The 18,428-nt window shown below is 34.1% G+C and overlaps 2 protein-coding genes and 1 pseudogene across 3 annotated transcripts; all 3 read left to right on the top strand.

The window, feature by feature from the left end:
* Positions 1 to 1,511: 1,511 nt before the first annotated feature.
* LOC146886668 (putative disease resistance protein At4g19530) lies at positions 1,512 to 5,001 on the top strand (the record flags this gene model as incomplete). The annotated part of the gene is made up of 4 exons (XM_085672629.1): positions 1,512 to 2,066; positions 2,406 to 2,635; positions 3,547 to 3,598; positions 4,550 to 5,001. Coding segments are annotated over exons 1-4 (1,173 nt in total), but the record flags the coding sequence as incomplete, so codon positions are not given.
* Positions 5,002 to 5,003: 2 nt separating this feature from the next.
* Positions 5,004 to 7,813, top strand: LOC114181790 (disease resistance protein Roq1-like; annotated as a pseudogene). The gene is made up of 4 exons (XR_014994677.1): positions 5,004 to 5,535; positions 5,727 to 6,017; positions 6,107 to 6,897; positions 6,983 to 7,813. The product of XR_014994677.1 is annotated as a disease resistance protein Roq1-like (transcript).
* A 6,814-nt stretch (positions 7,814 to 14,627) lies between these two features.
* Positions 14,628 to 18,428, top strand: LOC114182193 (disease resistance protein Roq1-like). The gene is made up of 5 exons (XM_085672773.1): positions 14,628 to 15,183; positions 15,291 to 16,395; positions 16,555 to 16,845; positions 16,940 to 17,728; positions 17,808 to 18,428. Exons 1-5 carry the CDS (start codon positions 14,714 to 14,716, stop codon positions 18,363 to 18,365), a joined length of 3,213 nt encoding a protein of 1,070 aa, XP_085528899.1. The 5' UTR covers positions 14,628 to 14,713; the 3' UTR covers positions 18,366 to 18,428.

The following is an 18,428-nucleotide window of genomic DNA, read 5'->3' as shown; positions in this document are numbered from 1 at the left end:
TTTCTTTATAACCATGTCCATAATCAATATCACGATCACGATCATGAAAATATAAATCAAATGTTGATGCATTCACTTCTGGGAATGGAGTAGAACCAATTTGGATAGGTTTCATGATTTTTTATCAAAAGCTCATTGCTTTGTTCAGCCATACAAAGGCATGAAATAAATTCATAATATTTATTGTTGCATTCACTGGGAATGGAGCAAATTAGGCGGATCTTGTGATTTTTCATCAAAAGCTTTATTGCTTTGTCCAGCCAGCCATACATAGGCATGAAATAAATTCATAATATTTGTGAAATCTTTTTTCACAATATTTTTGTTGCATGAGCAAATTAGTTGTTTAGATGCTTTATTTCTTTATTTAATGGTATCTCAATATCCATTGCATCTAAATGTATTTCAATATTTAAAATCCAATATAAGGAATTCTTCCTTGTAATATCAAGGGTCACAAATCCAAATTTTGCAACGTTTTGCGTGTTTAGAACTAACACATAAAATAATAATATTAATAATAATAATCATCATCAAAATAATAATAATCACCATCATAATAAAAATAAAAATAATAAGACGAAGATGAAAATTGATAAAGTCAAACAATTCTTATCACAAGAGGAAGAATATAAGGTAAACTTATAAATTGAGAAAGGATTAAAAAGAGCCTGGATTGAGACACGCAGAGCACTGTCGTTAGAGAGAAAAAACTTCCATTAGTCCTCAGTTGGTTGAAGCATCGTGTTGATAACATGTTATGAAAGAGAAGAGAACCAATAACAGAGAGAATAATAGATAATAGAGAAGAGAAGAAACAATAGAGAATAGAGAATGAGAGAATAGGGAACAACTCATTTGTGTATTAATATTGAGTCCTATATATAGATACAACATGTAATCCATCTGATCCATAAAAGAAACAAATCAAATTAGTTAATACAAATATTTACATAAAGAGAAGTAATGAATATTACATATGAGTATATGTGTCAAATCAATGAACAATCATTAATTCATAATATTAATATATATATATATATATATATATTTATATATATATATATATATATATATATATATATATATATATATATATATATAAATTATAATTAAATGTGTAATATTATTAGAGTATTAAAAAGGAAAGAAAAATTAAGATTGAGAATAAAAAGTAAAAAAATAGTAAATAATAAATGTGACAAAGAAACAATTATTCTAAATAAATCACTTATATATATATATATATATATATATATAAAGAAATAGTGCAAAAAAATATTTTAAAATCATTATGAATAAATGTGGATTATATAAATTCAACTTAATCAAACAAATAAATTCTAATCGAACCGTTTGGAGAGATAGAATTAACAAAATGAAAATGACGTATAGTGTATATTATCTTTATAAGATGGAGATAAGTTTAACATTATTGTGTTGACTACTGTTGGATTGACCAAAACTGGAGCATACTAGAAAGAGACCAACAGAGATATTTTCCAAATTACTGTTTCATACTTTACTCTGCATTACCTTACATTTCATTGTTTGAATTTCATGTTTATTCAAAGTTTGATTCCATTTGGTCCCAACACGCTCAATTTTCACTCCGGACTTTGTTCTAATGCCAACTCCAAGTTCCCTTGGTTTCACATACGATGTGTTCCTCAACTTCAGAGGGGAAGACACGCGTTATGGTTTCACTGGGAATCTCTACAAAGCTCTGTGTGACAGGGGAATTCACACTTTCATCGATGATGAAGACCTTCAGAGCGGAGAGGAAATCACACCGGCACTTCAGAAGGCAATTGAAGAATCTAGGATTGCCATAGTTGTGCTCTCTCACAACTATGCTTCTTCCTCCTTCTGCTTGGATGAACTCGCAACCATCCTTCACTGCCACACCCAAGGATTGTTAGTTATACCGCTCTTTTATAAGGTCAACCCTTCTGATGTTAGACACCATAGAGGTAGTTTTGGAGAGGCATTGACTAAGCATAAAAAAAGGTTCAAAGATAAGAAGGAGAAGTTCCAGAGATGCACAATTGCTCTCATCTCATCAAGTTAAAAGAGCTTATGAGGTCAAGACATTGAATGCAAAGGATGCTCCTAAGTTGCTTACATGGAAAGCGTTCAAAACGGAACAAGTTGATCCAAGTTATGTAAAGGTCTTGAATCGTGTAGTAGCATATACTTCTGGCCTTCCATTGGCTTTGGAAGTAATTGGTTCCAACCTATTTGCAAAAAGTGTGGAACAATGGAAATCTGCTGTTAATAAATATAAAGAATTCCTAATAATCAAATCCTTGAGATACTTAAAGTAAGCTTTGATGCTTTGGAGGAAGAGGAGAAGGGTGTTTTTCTTGACATTGCTTGTTGCTTCAAAGGATATAAATTAACAGAGGTTGAGATTATGCTTCGTGCTCTTTATGATGACTGCATGAAACATCATATTGGGGTGTTAATTGAAAAATCTCTCATAAAGGTCAGTCAGAGCGGAACAGTTGAATTGCACGACTTGATTAAGGACATGGGTAGACAAATTGAGCAGAAAGAATCACCTAAAGAACCAGGAAAGCGCAGGAGATTATGGTTACCAAAAGATATAATTCATGTTCTAAAACACAACACGGTAAGTGAGACAGATGCATGTGTAAAATCTAGAGAGGGCAAACAAAAAATGGGCTCAAAGGTATCTTCAAATGTAGAATCGTTTTGGGCTTATTCTTACACCTGAATGATGATTTTTTTTCAGAAGGTTTCACGCAGTTGGCTCAAGTGAGACAATTATGGCTAGAGAAAAGTAGTTTCACATTCCTTCCTGAATGCCTCGGAGAATTAACTGTGTATCGTTGGGTTCCTCGGGTTCAAGCATGCTGTTAAATCAGAGGTCTATTATGTGAGGGAGACATTGGTGTGTGATCAACACAATCATTAGTGGAGAAATTGGAATTAGAATGTGGATGGGATTGGATGGAGAGGGGTTAATGGTAGGATCTAGACAGATGTAGAGTCGCTGGGTAAGGACAGAGGAATCTTTAAAGGGTGCCACCTTTTAATAAAACTGCACATAGAAACGAACACCCATGAGTAGCTAGATCTAGCAGAATGTAACCTTTCATAGTTGGCTTATGACCCAAGAACACAACTTTCTACTATGTTGCTGTAAGGTGGATGCATAGCAGAGACATCCAAACACCTTGAGGAGTAGTAAATCAGACTTCAATCCATATTATGTTGTCTGAGTGTATTACTTTATATATTAAATCAATGGGTTTGGAATAAACTTAAATATATTAGCAGTTACGATAATTAATGTCTTAACCGTGTTGTGGTAATTAATGTACTAACAGTTTATAATCATTTTTGTCTGGTTTGAGTACAACTGTCACAAATATATGTGTCTGTAAATTGTAATGTTAATTGCATGAATAACAACATCAGCAGAGGGTGAATCAAGTTTTTTCATAAGAGAGAATTTGTTGTCTACAAACAAAAAGAAAAAAATGATGGCACATTACTTTGTACGTTATTAAACTGCAGCATCTGAAGCAGTCGGACTCGGAGCGTGTTTTTGGTTGGCATATGCTTCCAAGTTCCAATAGTTCTGGGAAAGAAACATTTTCAATATTTCAATAAATACCTTTGTGCACGGAACGAATCTTCAAAAAGCTTTCAAGTAATACCTTTGCTGAAGAACAATCAAGATATTACAATATGGGATGCAAAGAAACTGGCTTCTAAATTAAGGATTCATCCTACTTTAACTCAAACAAACAACATATAGTGGTTAAAACTCGTAGTTTTTTCAAAATTTGGTGCTTCAATAGTGACGAAAGTATAAATTTGCTTGTGTCTACTGCCAACAAATATACACATAACAAATTTATACTTTATTATGTGTAAATTTAAACAGATCTGCAAATGATTCTAAATAATTGTGTGCACTTTATTATGGGAAATTTCTAAGACGACTTAAATGTGAAGACCTGTCTCGTCACGTACATAGGGGTTGTGCATGGTGTTGACTTTTGAGAGAAAATAGAGGGAAAAAAAAGAGATTTTCCATAAAGTTCATTCCGAATAATTAACACTGGTATGGTATTTCCTATATGTTTGGTATACTCTGCGTTACATTTTCTCAATCTCATCATTCAGTTTGATTTTGGAGACCAAACAAGCCATCCACACAACTTTTTCCTCACTTTAAGGGACTAAAAACAAATCTTCAAATAGCACTTTTGTTTTTTCTTCTTTCCTCAGAGCTAAATTAAGAACCCAGTTAAACTCAATTGTTCGATGTAAAACCAATGATGATCCCTTTATTAGAACATTATAGAATAAACTCGGTGTTTCAAAGGTTAATACTTTTAGCAAAATCACTTTTAATGTACAGTAAATATTTATTTTATCTCTGACATCTAGTTTTCCAGATAATTTTAGACGAAGATATGAACGCATCTTCCTTTTTCTTTTCCTTTTGACTACGTTCATCGAAGATCACGGGTTACGCAGCCTGCAATTTTATTTTATTTTTATTTAAAAGAAAGACATTGCACTGCACTTCACACTAACTCTACGCTTCAGTCCATATATAAATTTCATATTTATTCAAAGATAAACTCCATATACACTCTAACCTCTCATTTAATGCCAACAATCACCTCCCGAACATTCACCTATGATGTGTTCCTCAGCTTTAGAGGGGAAGACACGCGCTATGGTTTCACCGGCAATCTTTACAAAGCTCTTTGTGACAAGGGAATTCACACTTTCATTGATGATGACAAGCTTGAGAGAGGAGAGAAAATAACACCAGCACTTATGAAGGCAATTCAAGAGTCTATGATTGCCATCACTGTGCTCTCTCACAACTATGCTTCTTCCTCCTTCTGCTTAGATGAACTTGCAGCCATCCTTGACTGCAAGAATAAAGGGCTACTTGTTATACCCCTATTTTATAAGGTGGACCCTTCTCATGTGAGACACCAGAAAGGGAATTGAATGAGAACGATGCTCTACTACTGCTTACATTGAAAGCTTTCAAAAAGGAAAAGGCTGATCCAGATTATGAGTTAGTCTTGAATCGTGAGGTAACTTATGCTTCTGGCATTAGAAGTAATAGGCTCCAACCTCTTTGGAAAAAGTGTAAAAGAATGGGAATCTGCTACCAGACAGTATAAGAGAATTCCTAAGAAAGAAATCATTGAGATACTTAAAGTAAGCTATGAAGCTTTGGAGGAAGAAGAGAAGGTTGTTTTTCTTGACATTGCTTGTTGCTTCAAAGGATATGCATTGAGAGAGGTAGAAGATATTCTTGGAGCTCTCTATGATGACTGCATGAAACATCATATTGGTGTGTTGGTTGAAAAATCTCTCATAAAGGTTAGTCTACTTAGTACAGTTGAAATGCACGATCTGATTGAGGACATGGGTAGAAAAATTGATCAGAAAGAATCACCGAATGAACCAGGGAAGCGTAGGAGATTATGGTTACCTAAAGATGTAATCCATGTTTTAAAATACAACATGGTAAGTGAGCTTCACCAATTATTAATTTGCTTTCTTATCTTGATTCAGTTTTTTGTCTATCATTGTTCACATCATAGTTATTTTTTTCTGTACAGTTTCTAAATTTTTCTGTCTATATTAGCTTTTAAACTTCTCTTAATTGAGGTCTTACACTTATGTTGTGGTTGATTCGTGCCATTTTGCAATATCAGGGAACAAGTAAAATTGAAATCATGTGTCTGGATTTCTCCATCTCTGAGAACGAAGAAACAGTAGAATATGATGAAAACACCTTTATGGAGATGGAAAACTTTAAAGTACTTATCAATAGAAATGTTAAATTTTCCAAAGGTCCCAATTATTTTCCAGAAAGTTTGAGAGTACTGGAATGGCATCGATATCCTTCAAATTGTTTAGCATCTAATTTTCATCCCAACAAACTTGTCATATGCAAGTTACCTGAGAGTTGCTTTGCGTCATTTGGGTTTCATGCCTCATCGAAGGTATATTTTCCTCATCTTGTAAAGTGATAAATGTACTTAAAATGTATCCATTGGGTTCTTATTTCCTTCCCTTATTGTTTTCGTTGCAGAAGTTCGAGAATCTAACAAGCTTGAATTTTGACGACTGCAAACTTCTAACACGAATACCAGATGTATCTGATCTCCAAAATTTGGAGAAACTTTCCTTTGAATGGTGTGATAGTTTAACTGCAGTTCACGACTCAGTTGGTTTTATGACTAAACCTAAAATATTGAGTGCAGAAGGTTGCTCAAAGCTCACGAGTTTTCCACCTCTTCACTTGACCTCTCTTGAAAGACTAGAACTTTCATATTGTCCAGTCTTGAGAATTTTCCTCAAATATTAGGAAATATGAAAAACATAAAAAGACTTGAACTGATTAACCTTCCCATAAAAGAGTTGCCGAATTCATTTCAAAATCTCACGGGACTCAAAAATTTACTTGTGAATTGCGATTTTGTTCGGTTAAGTAGCATTTTCATGACGCCTGAACTGTCTAATTTTAGAGTTTATAACTGTAAGGGGTGGGAATAGGAAAAACCAGAAGAGACTCAAGAACAAATGGGCTCAATCGTATCCTCAAAGCTAGATGATTTTACGGCTCTCTCTTGCAACCTCAACGATGATTTTCTTTCAACAGGTTTCACGCAGTTGGCTCATGTGAGTTATCTATGGCTACAGGAAAGTGATATCACGTTCCTTCCTGAATGCATCAAAGAATTTCACAACCTGCATGCTCTTGATTTGAGTGATTGCAAACTTCTTCAAGAAATCCAAGGGGTTCCACCAAAATTAAAACATTTCAAGGCAAAAAATTGTACATCATTGACTTCCTCGGGTTCAAGCGTGTTGTTAAACCAGGTTTTGTGTTGTTTTTAATGAACTTGATTTGATAACAGATAGTTTCATTTGATGAAATGTTGAATAGATGAACTGTGACTAGCAGAAACTTCACGAGGCTGGAGGAACAGTGTTTATCTTTCCAGGAGGAAGTGTTCCAGAGTGGTTGGATAAACAAAGCAAGGGACCTTCAATTTCTTTCTGGTTTCGAAATAAATTCCCTGTCAAAGTTCTGTCTTCTTATTTAACCTGTGCTGGGCCCTTTCGACTTGGCTATACCCATGGTGTCCATCAATGGAAAAATTAGAAAATCTCTTTTTCATATGAATAAAGAAGTTAGGATTTTGGAATTGGATTATACACATCTCTTTGACATACGAGAATTAAATTTCGAAGATGATCTTATGGGAGTGTCTACAGAATGGAAGCAAGTGGAGGTCACCTATGAAGGTTTGTTTGATACCTCCGTCATTAAAGCAACAGGAATTCATGTAGTAAAAGAGGAAAGCAGGAGCGTGGAGGACATTCGATATGATGATCCTTGTACCAACAATAAAGAAGACAGTCATCTCAACACTTTCCAATCACAAAACTACTCCTTAACGAGCATAGGTTTAATGATAGGTTCTTTAATATTGTTTTCTTGCTTCTTCCTTTTTGTTGTATTTACAAGCCTGGGGAGTTAGTATCACCCATCAATTTTCCTTTGCATTGTCGTCAAAGAATCGGATTTGTTTCTCCAAACATCTTATTCATCAAGGAACTTTTGGATGTTGGATCTGATGATGTTGTCCACATGATAGGGATCCATGGAATGGGTGGGTTAGGAAAAACAACACTTTCTCTAGCAATGTATAATTTGATCGCTGATGATTTTGATAGTTCATGTTTTCTTCAAGATGTAAGAGAAAAATCAAATAAACATGGGTAAAAACAACTCCAGAACAGCCTTCTTTAAGAAATACTTGGAGAGAAGGACATAAACTTAGTAAGTGTGCAAAGAGGAATCTCAGTGATACAACAAAGGCTTCGTAGAAAGAAAGTTCTCTTGATTCTAGATGGGTAACCCATATGTGAAAAATATATATAAACCCATCATTAAATCAGGTTTTGTCTTGTTTTTAATGAATTTGATTTGATAATATATTGTTCATCTAATGAATTGTTGGTGAATTGTGATCAGCAGCAACTTCACGAGGTGGGAGGGACTGAGTTTATATTTCCAGGAGGAAGAATTCCAGAGTGGTTGGACAAACAAAGCAATGGACCTTCGATCTCTTTCTGGTTTCGAAATAAATTCCCTGCCAAAGTTCTTTGTCTTCTTATTGCACCTCTAATGTGCTCTTTCATGTTTGTTACACCCATGGTGTTCATCAATGGAAAAGTTAGAAAATGTCTTTCTAATCCTATGAAAACAAAAGTGGAGATGTTGGAATCGGATTACACACATCTCTTTGATCTGCGAAGGTTTCTTTCCCATGGTGCTCTGATGGAAGTGGGTTTAGAAAATGAATGGAAGCATGTGGAGGTTACCTATGAGGGTGTGTTTGAGACCTCAGTGATTAAAGCCATGGGAGTCCATGTAGTGAAAGACAAAAACATCAACATGGAGGATATTCTATATGATGATCCTTACACCAACATAAAAGTAGAGAATCAAGAATGATAGAAAGTTCATGTAAACAAAAAGAAGAAACATGGTTTGTAGAGAACACCATTAATGGCAATAATGCTTTCTGATGCCAATTGTTAGTAACTTATTTTAGTAACATATTACAAAGCTTAGCAAGAGTGGAAGACTTTTACTTTTTAACATGCAGTGTACCATGATTAGGAGAGTTTTGTTTCTCCTTTCAGCAGTACCATTATGTTATGGCATGTATAAGGGTGTTACCTCATGTATTAATATCCCTTTATCTGCACAGAGACTTTGGAAATCTATACTGATGTGTATTCTCCTTCTCCATCAGTTCCCAACACTTGAACATTGTGTCCACTTTGTTTCTTAGCAAGCCGTTTAAACCTTTTAAGCACATCCAAAGAGTCACACTTTCTTTTTAGCATATAAGTCCTCATTTTCCTAGTCACATCATCAATGAATGTGATGAAATATCTATTTCCAGCAGGGGTATCAACCTATATTAGCCCATAAATTGTGACACATGTTACACTATAATCCTTTCGCCTTTCCAAGCCTCAACGTACCCAACCGGAATTTGTTCTCTTTAAATCTAAATCATAAAGTATTTCCCTATACAGATGAAAGAAAGGGATAACCAGAACCTCACACTTCAATCCTCCATCTCTTTCAAAATAACAATTGAATAAGTAAATACCAATTAGGCTCTTATAAATACACTTAAACTCCATAAGAACCTGTTAAACAGACGAATTTGGACTTTTTTACTGAATTTAAGGTACTGCAGAAAACAAAGGAAATAACATAAAGAAGAATAGGTAATCCGGCACAGAATAACAGAAGCACACAACACTCCTTTATGCTCTAGCTAACTCTCCCCTGATTGAAAAAATTAAGGCCTTCGATGATATATTTCTAAAAAGCCCTATCCCACTTAGAAGGTAGATTCCTATCAATACCACATAACTTCCGAGTTACTTATCCTCATTGTTCTAGTTGTACCACTCTTTGCTGGATCACATATAAGATCCTTTATGTTAAACTTTCAAAACTATTCATGTTGATAGAACAAAATATTAAGAAATACCACATGTTTTTTCATTTCAGATAAGGAAATAGTTACAAGTCAAAGGTTTCCTACCTCCTTTTATTTGGCTCTGTCTGACATGTAAAATTTCTTGTTTTCTAAATTAGTTCCATTGCATAACAATTCAATCACTCTATTCATATCATCTACAAACTTACAGTTATCTATAGTTTTAAAGAAAAAATTTGGATTTAAGTGTTTCAATAGAGTGATTGAATGCTATGCTTCACAATTAGCTGGACAAACAATGACATGCTTTTGGACTTCTTCTACACTAATATGAATTCAATAGCTAAAGCATAATATAAACAACTGGCACCACTTCTACTTTCCATATCAGGAATGGAATGTTTGCAGTCACAGATTCTAAATCTGCAATAAGCAAGGCCTTTTCTAAGCAACAACCACAAAATAAAACCAGGGGTTTCAACCTATATTAGCCCATAAATATCTGAATGGATGACTTTCAACTTTTCAGTTGCCTTTTAGGGTAAAAATTTACAAAATTTTCCCTTTGTCTATTTGCACTGAATACACTCCTTACACAATTCATCTGGAAGCAGTACAATAGGCAATCAAAACACCATATTTCGTTGGTTGAGCTGATGTAAATCTCTGAAGTTCAAATTTCTAGATCTAAGATGCAAAAGCCATTCATTTCTATTCACTGCACTGGAAAAACACTGATATTTCAAAATGCTCATTCTGACACGAAATGTCCTGTTTTGAGACAAGTTAGCATGTATAACTAACATTTTGTTCGTATCAAAGACACTCAAAGAGTTACCTTTCATAGTCATCATTAACCCTTTCTGCAATAGTTGACCCAAGCTTAAGAGATTTGTGTTCAAACCTGGTATATAAAACACATCTTCGATAATGACATCTCTGCCATCATAATCTTTTAAACCATATGTCCATTGCCCTTAGCAATCAAGTTGTTATCATCAGCAAAGTGAATCCTTCCATGAGCTGCCTCATTTATACGAACAAACTAGTCTTTTCTACTAGTCATATGTGTTGAACATCCTGAGTCCAAATAACAGGATGATTCATCCACAACATCAGTGCCAGTTTGAGCCATCAACATTATCCCTTCCAAATCAGAATTATCATCTTGTAGATTTGCTTCGTTTTTCGGTTTATTCTTTGCTCGTATAAATGAGGCAGCTCATGGCAGAGATTTCATTTCCAAGATGTGTTGTATGTATTAGGTTTGAACACAAATCTCTTAAGCTTGGGTCAACTATTACATAAAGGGTTAATGATGACTATGAAAGGTAACTCTTTGAGTGTCTTTGATACGAACAAAATCTTTACTCCCTATCCATCCTAGAAATGTCGAGCAAAATGACCAATTTTTTTGCAATTATAACACAACCTTTTTATCAAACTTCCACTCCTTCCTTCCACTGGAAGAGGCATTCACCTTCTAATCTTTAGCCTTTGTAGAGTCACCAGAACCATTAGAATTGTGATCAAGTTTTTGTTTATGCCTTTTCTTTCCCCCTTTATTCTTCCCTTTATAACCAGACCTTGCTTGGAGAGCTTGTCCTTGGATGTGTCTTCTTTCATTTATCCTGTAACCATGCGCTTCAAGCAAATGTTGCAACTCTTCGATCTCCATGGTCAAACCTTGGAGGTAAAGTTCTCATAATCTTGTCCACAACCTGCTGATATGAGATGTTATCTCAACAAGATCCCATAGCATGAATACGCGTTCTTGAATTTTTTCAAAATAATCTGATGTGGTCTCACTATCTTCCATAGTCAGAAATTCAAACTGTTGTAGTAGAATTTGGAGTCTTACCTTCTTGATTTTATTACCATCATCATAGGTCTTGACCAAAATTCCCCATTCTTCTTTGGCGATGGCTGCTTTTGAGATTTTGTTGAAGATCTTGGGACTCACACGTTGATAAATGAGGAACTATTCCTTGCTATCAAGCTTTTGCTGAACCTTGTAATTTTTCTTTTCTTCATCGGTGATCTTGGACCCCAGTTCTGACAGCTCATCGACCACCACTTCTGCAGCATCTTGAAAGCCAAAGATGGCTAGCATCTTAATCTTCCAATCATCAAACATCTTGCCGTAAAAAACTAGCAACACCCCTTGTATCATTCGAACCATTTCTTTTTTATCAAACTTGGAGGTTCTTCTATCTTCTTGTTTCGCTCAAGAAACCACACCAAAATATGAAGAATCATTCTTGGCTCCGACACCTCATTTGGAACGCCCTTCCCGCTCCCGAAGCAGACACCGACACGGAGGCGGTGTAGACACCTGCACGATGCGGTGTCCGGAGCTTGCTCATGGATGAGATGCGGCCATCAATTTGAACACTGCATCAGATACGCCTTCATTTATTTGGATACTGCATCAGATACGTAATTTGGAAAAAAATTTTGCGAATCCCAATTTCAGAGTGAAAATCTCACGAGTGAACATTTCCACAACTATTCAGGTTTAAGATATTCATTGTATATTATATATACGTATCAAAAAGATTGATATTTTTGAGAGAATAAAGGGAAACTAAAAAAAAAATTAAAAAGGAAATTAAAGGATAAAAATAGTAATCTTTCTTATCTTCTATCAAAATAAAATAAAGATTAGTAACAAAAATAAAATCTATAAAATATATAAGATTTGATATTTTAAATGTTTATTTTATTTTTTTTTATTATAAAATATAATTATTAGATTATATATATTTTTTATAAAATTCACTTATTATATTTGTTTAAGATTATATATATATATATATATATATATATATATATATATATATATATATATATATATATATATATATATATATATAACGGTACAAAAATATAACGGGGAAAGAATCCAAAATTTACCTTTATAAATGATAAAATAATCATTTTAAAACTCATGAAAACCAGTTAAAAGTGTTATGAGGTATAAAAAAAAAAGTTTTTTTTCTTTCTAGAATTTGGACCTTTGTTTCCAATCCGTGAAGCATACGAGGCAGCATGTTCTCTCGACCTTTTACAATTTTAATTGATCTATTGTATACCAATGCTACCCTACAACATGATGTCATTTTCATTTCTTAACCAATCTTTTCCCATTTTGTATAATATTTAAATAATAACTTATAAAACATCATATATCTAAATTACAAAAATATTTATAATTTATTAAATAAATCTCTAGTAATATCTATGTCAGGTGCATTTCAATATGATGGTTATTACAAGTATACACAAAATTAATTTAAATAACTTCAATCTTTGTAATTCATACAAAAATTAATTAAAACTGCTTTGACATTTAATTATTTAAGTATTTTCGATAGATGTATTTTCAATTTAGCTGTCGTAAAATTAATTAAATTAAAATATAAAATAAATATATGTTTTAGGATGTTATTACCTTCCTTCATAGACTTTTCGATATGAAATTTGGCTCCGGAATAATTTTTTCTTTAATTTTTTAAAAATAAATATTAATAGTATCTTTATTATATTTTAATTAATTTCTTTGTCTTAATCTAACTCAATTAGATTAATATATTTATTTTGCTTCAACCTCAAATTTGTAGAAACATTTTATCTGAATTATCTGATAAATATTTTTTTTTTGCGTGAATAATAACACTCAAAATTCTATTTATATTAAGTTTATGATGATTATTTATGTTTTCAAGTCTGTTTAGAGGGAGAGTTTTTCAAAAACTTTAGTTAGAGAGTGATTCTTCTGTAATTTATCATAATTTTTTATATCAGTAATTTTTTGGAGTCTTAAAAGAAGATAACATTCGTACTTGTCTTTCTATAAGCATATGCACTTCAAAAATTTTCATGGTTTTTGTGAAGGAAATCATTGTACTCATGAAACAATTCCAAAACTAAGATGGACTTTTGTTTTTGAACATGCACGGATCCTTGAACTCTATTTTTTCGCCGTATATTACAAAATATCACATTTTTTGGAGAAAAAAAAATATACATTTCTTATGTACTCGTTTCTTCGTTCGTTTATTACTGACAGCCTTGAAACTTAAGAATTTGAAAGTGCGTAAACAATTATGTTATGAGATACCATATTGATCTCAAATATTATTCACTCATTACATTATGCATCTTATCTCAAATTTTCCTCTTATCTCTTCTAGAATATCCGCGGAACTATATCTCTAAACATTAACTCACAGATTGGGCTGCCTACTCCTTTTGAAAAAGTCAACTAATCTAGTCATGAAACTTATAATCAATAATACTGTAACAATAAACATATAATCAGCTTTTAGATTATCAAAGAGAAGAAAGATTGAAATTGAGAAAAACTAAAAAGCATTCACAATTAACGGAAATGAATCAATAATTTAAAAATAAATTTTTTTCATTACAAGAGATGTAGTTGCAAAGACAATCAAAGTGCACGTACGAATGGAAGTAGTAAAAACAATAGTTTGAGATTATTAGGAATGAATATGACTTAGATCAACCCAACTTAATCAAACAAATCAATTGAAACTCAACTGTTTGGATTGGGTATAGAATTATCAAAGGTCAAAATCAAGTGAACTAATCCAAGTTAATTAATTATGTCATTCCATAATTTATATAAATCTTTATAAATGAATATTATTGTGTGGCTATCGTTTGCATTGACCAATATAGTGAGGCAAATCAGAAAGAACCAAAAAAAATATTTTCCAAAGGTTTCACGCGCTTTCACCTGCAACAGGACCCCTTCAATTACTGCTTGGTCCTTCACTCTGCATTACCTTACATTTTGATAGGTTATATAATTTTTCATATATGATATGGTTATAGACATGGTCATGGCATAGTTATGGTCATTGAGAGATTGTGGTTCTATATGGTTATATGACATTAGTCTTACACATATAAGACCTTAGACACCACTTTTACACCAAAACCTTAAGGCAATGTTGTTATGGGTCTTTATTCTTATATAGTGTTTAACTTTGTCTTTTCTATCCAATATGGGACTTTTTAACTCACACTTGAACTATTCCCAACACATTTCATTCTTGCAATTTCATGTTTATTCAAAATTTGATTCCATTTACAGTCCCAACACGCTAACAATAATCACTCCAGACTTTGTTCTAATGGCAACTCCAAGTTCCCGTAGATTCACGTATGATGTGTTCCTCAGCTTTAGAGGGGAAGACACGCGTTATGGTTTCACCGGCAATCTCTACAAAGCTCTCTGTGACAGAGGAATTCACACTTTCATCGATGATGAGGATCTTCAGAGTGGAGAGGAAATCACACCAGCACTTGCGAAGGCAATTGAAGAGTCTAGGATTGCCATCATTGTTCTCTCTCACAACTATGCTTCTTCCTCCTTCTGCTTGGATGAACTTGCAGCCATCCTTGACTGCAAGAATAAAGGGCTACTTGTTATACCAGTATTTTATAAGGTGGATCCTTCAGATGTGAGACACCAGAGAGGGAGTTATGAAGAAGCATTGACTAACCATCAGAGAAGGTTCAAGTCGAAGAAGGAGAAGTTACAGAAATGGAAGATGACTCTGCGTCAAGTTGCTGACTTCTCTGGCTATCACTTCAAAGATGGGTACCCACCTTACCAATCTTTTTATTTTATTTAAAATTAGCATATGTATGAAGACATGGATACAATGCTTCTAGTTTACCTTAATCAAACTTTAATGTTTGGAACAGAGATGAATATCAGTACGAGTTTATTGGGAGAATTGTTGAACGGGTTTGTAGGGAGATTAATCGTTCTCCTTTATATGTTGCGGATTACCCAGTTGGCCTACTGTCACAGGTGCTGAAAGTCAAGGAACTTTTGGATGTTGGATCTGATGATGTTCACATGATAGGGATCCATGGAATGGGTGGGTTAGGAAAAACAACACTTTCTGTAGCAATGTATAATTTGATTGCTGATGATTTTGATAGTTCATGCTTTCTTCAAAATGTAAGAGAAGAATCAAATAAAAATGGGTTAAAACACCTCCAGACCATCCTTCTTTTAAAAATTCTTGGAGAGAAGCACATCAACTTAGCTAGTGAACATGAAGGAATTTTAATGATACAACGAAGGTTGCAGCGAAAGAAGGTTCTCTTGATTCTTGATGATGTTGACAAGTGCAAGCAGTTACAGGCACTGGCTGGAAGCCCTGATTGGTTTGGTCCCGGCAGCAGGGTCATCATCACAACTCGAGATACTCAACTGCTTGCATCTCATCAGGTCAAAACAACATATGAGGTCGAGACATTGAATAAAGATGATGCTCTTCAATTGCTTACATGGAAGGCTTTCAAAACGGAACAAGCTGATCCAAGTTACGTGGAGGTCTTGGATGATGTAGTAACATATGCTTCTGGCCTTCCATTGGCTTTGGAAGTAATTGGTTCCAATCTGTTTGCAAAAAGTGTGGAAGAGTGGAAATCTGCTATCAGTCGGTATAAAAGAATTCCTAACAATGAAATCATAGATATACTTAAAGTAAGCTTCGATGCTTTGGAGGAAGAGGAGAAGAGTGTTTTTCTTGACATTGCTTGTTGCTTCAAAGGATACGAATTGACAGAGGTTGAGATTATGCTTCGTGCTCTATATGATGACTACATGAAAAATCATATTGGTGTGCTAGTTGATAAATCTCTAATAAAGATTGGTTGGTCTAGTACAGTTGAAATGCATGACTTGATTGAGGACATGGGTAGACAAATTGACCTGAAAGAATCACCGAAAAAGCCAGGAAAGCGCAAGAGGTTATGGTTACCTAAAGATATAATTCAAGTTTTAAAGGACAAGAGAGTAAGTGAGACTCATGGATGATTGGGTTTGTTTCTCAAATTGATATATTTTTCTGTTTCATATATTTCCATCGTAGTTATTTTTTTTCAATATGATGTACAATTTCTCTGGATGTGTTGCATAAAAGTAGTTGATCCGTGTGCCTCTTTGCATTAACAGGGAACTAATAGGATTGAGATTTTATGTCTTGATATCTCCGTATCCGAGAAAGAAGAAACACTGTATTGGAATGAAGACGTCTTTGAAAATATGGAAAACCTAAAAATAGTAATTATTAGAAATGGCAAAGTTTCCGGAGCTCCCAATTGTTTGCCAGAAAGTTTGAGAGTACTGGAATGGCATGGATACCCTTCAAATTGTTTACCATCAAATTTTCATCCGAACAAACTTGTGACATGCCAGTTACCCAACAGTCATTTTACGTCATTTAAATTCCCTTGCTCATCAAAGGCAAGTTTACGGAATATATTCCTCATCTTGATAAATACACTTCCAATTTATTCATCCTGTTCTTATTTCTGTTTTTCTATTATTATCTTTGCAGAAGTTCGAGAGTCTAACCAACTTGAATTTTGACCGCTGCGAACTTTTAACATGGATACCTGAAGTATCTGAACTCCCAAATTTGGAGAAACTTTCTTTTGAATGGTGTGAGAATTTAATTGCAGTTGACGACTCAGTTGGCTTTATGACTAAACTTAAAATATTGAATGCTAAAGGATGTACCAAGGTTATGAGTTTTCCACCTCTCAACTTGCCCTCTCTTGAAGAACTGAAACTTTCATATTGTTTAAGTCTTGAGAATTTTCCAGAAATATTAGGAAAGATGGGAAATATAAGGGAACTTTATTTGTTTAACCTTGCCATAAAAGAGTTGCCAGTCTCATTTCATAATCTTACTGGACTCCATGTGTTATACGTGGACTGTGATTTTCTTCATTTAAATAACATTGCCTTCACGTCTACATTGCATGTTTTCGACGTTGGTAAATGCAAGGAGTGGAAATGGATAAATTCAGAAGATGGTGAAGAAGTGGGCTCAACTGTATCTTCAAATCTAAGGTGGTTTTGGTTACCGAGTTGCAATCTAGATGATGATTTTTTTTCAGCAGGTTTCACGCAGTTGAGCACAGTGATATCTTTAGACCTATCGAGAAGTAATATCACATTCCTTCCTGGGTGCATCAAAGAATTTCACTGCCTGAATTATCTTAATGTGAATAGATGCAAGCGTCTACAGGAAATTAGAGGGCTTCCACCAAACCTGAAACGTTTGAGGGCAATAAAGTGTACATCATTGACTTCCTCGGCTTCAAGCATGTTGTTGAATCAGGTTTTGCCTTGTTTTTAATGAATTTGATTTTATAATATATAGTTCGTTTAATGAATTTTCAATGAACTGTGGCTTGCAGCAACTTCACGAGGCTGGAAAGACTATGTTTGTGCTTCCAGGAGGAAGTATTCCAAGGTGGTTGGATAAAGAAAGCAGGGGACCTTCAATTTCTTTCTGGTTTCGTAATGAATTCCCTCCCAAAGTTCTTTGTCTTCTTATTGCACCTGAACCGGTTGATATCACTGTGGAATTTAATACACCCGTGGTGTTAATCAACGGCAAAGTTCAAGAATATCGTTGGAATAGTATGGAGAGAGAAGTGAGGATGCTGGAATCTGATCATATACACATCTTTGATCTACATCTGTTACCGTTCCGGGAAGGTCTGATGGAAATGCCTTCAGAAAAGGAGTGGAATCATGTGGAGATTACATACCAAGGTATGTTTGATACCTCACTCATCAAAGCAATGGGAATCCATGTAGTCAAAGAGGAAAGAAGAGGCATGAAGGACATTAGATATGATGATCCTTACACCACCACAAAAATGTTTATAACTTCTCTTCCTTTCCTTCTTTGCTTTTTCTTAGCTCTCATTTTATTTACAAGTCTCATGGCCTACTCAACCCAAATATGACAACTCTATTTGGGTTTATGTTGTATAAAATATATTTCAAATCAATTGACATTGGTTGATCCA

Source organism: Vigna unguiculata, chromosome 4, assembly GCF_037176805.1.
Source record: "Vigna unguiculata cultivar grain cowpea cultivar isolate G323 ecotype 2 chromosome 4, ASM3717680v1, whole genome shotgun sequence".
In the NCBI taxonomy this organism is placed as follows: Eukaryota; Viridiplantae; Streptophyta; class Magnoliopsida; order Fabales; family Fabaceae; genus Vigna; species Vigna unguiculata.
This window is presented reverse-complemented; position numbering and strand designations above follow the sequence as displayed.

Coding starts and splice junctions, on each gene's coding strand:
- LOC114182193 (XM_085672773.1), top strand. CDS start 14,714: ATGGCAACTCCAAGTTCCCGTAGATTCACGTATGATGTGTTCCTCAGC. Junction 16,846..16,939: donor AATTCCCTTGCTCATCAAAG/GCAAGTTTACGG, acceptor TTATCTTTGCAG/AAGTTCGAGAGTCTAACCAA. Junction 17,729..17,807: donor CAAGCATGTTGTTGAATCAG/GTTTTGCCTTGT, acceptor TGTGGCTTGCAG/CAACTTCACGAGGCTGGAAA.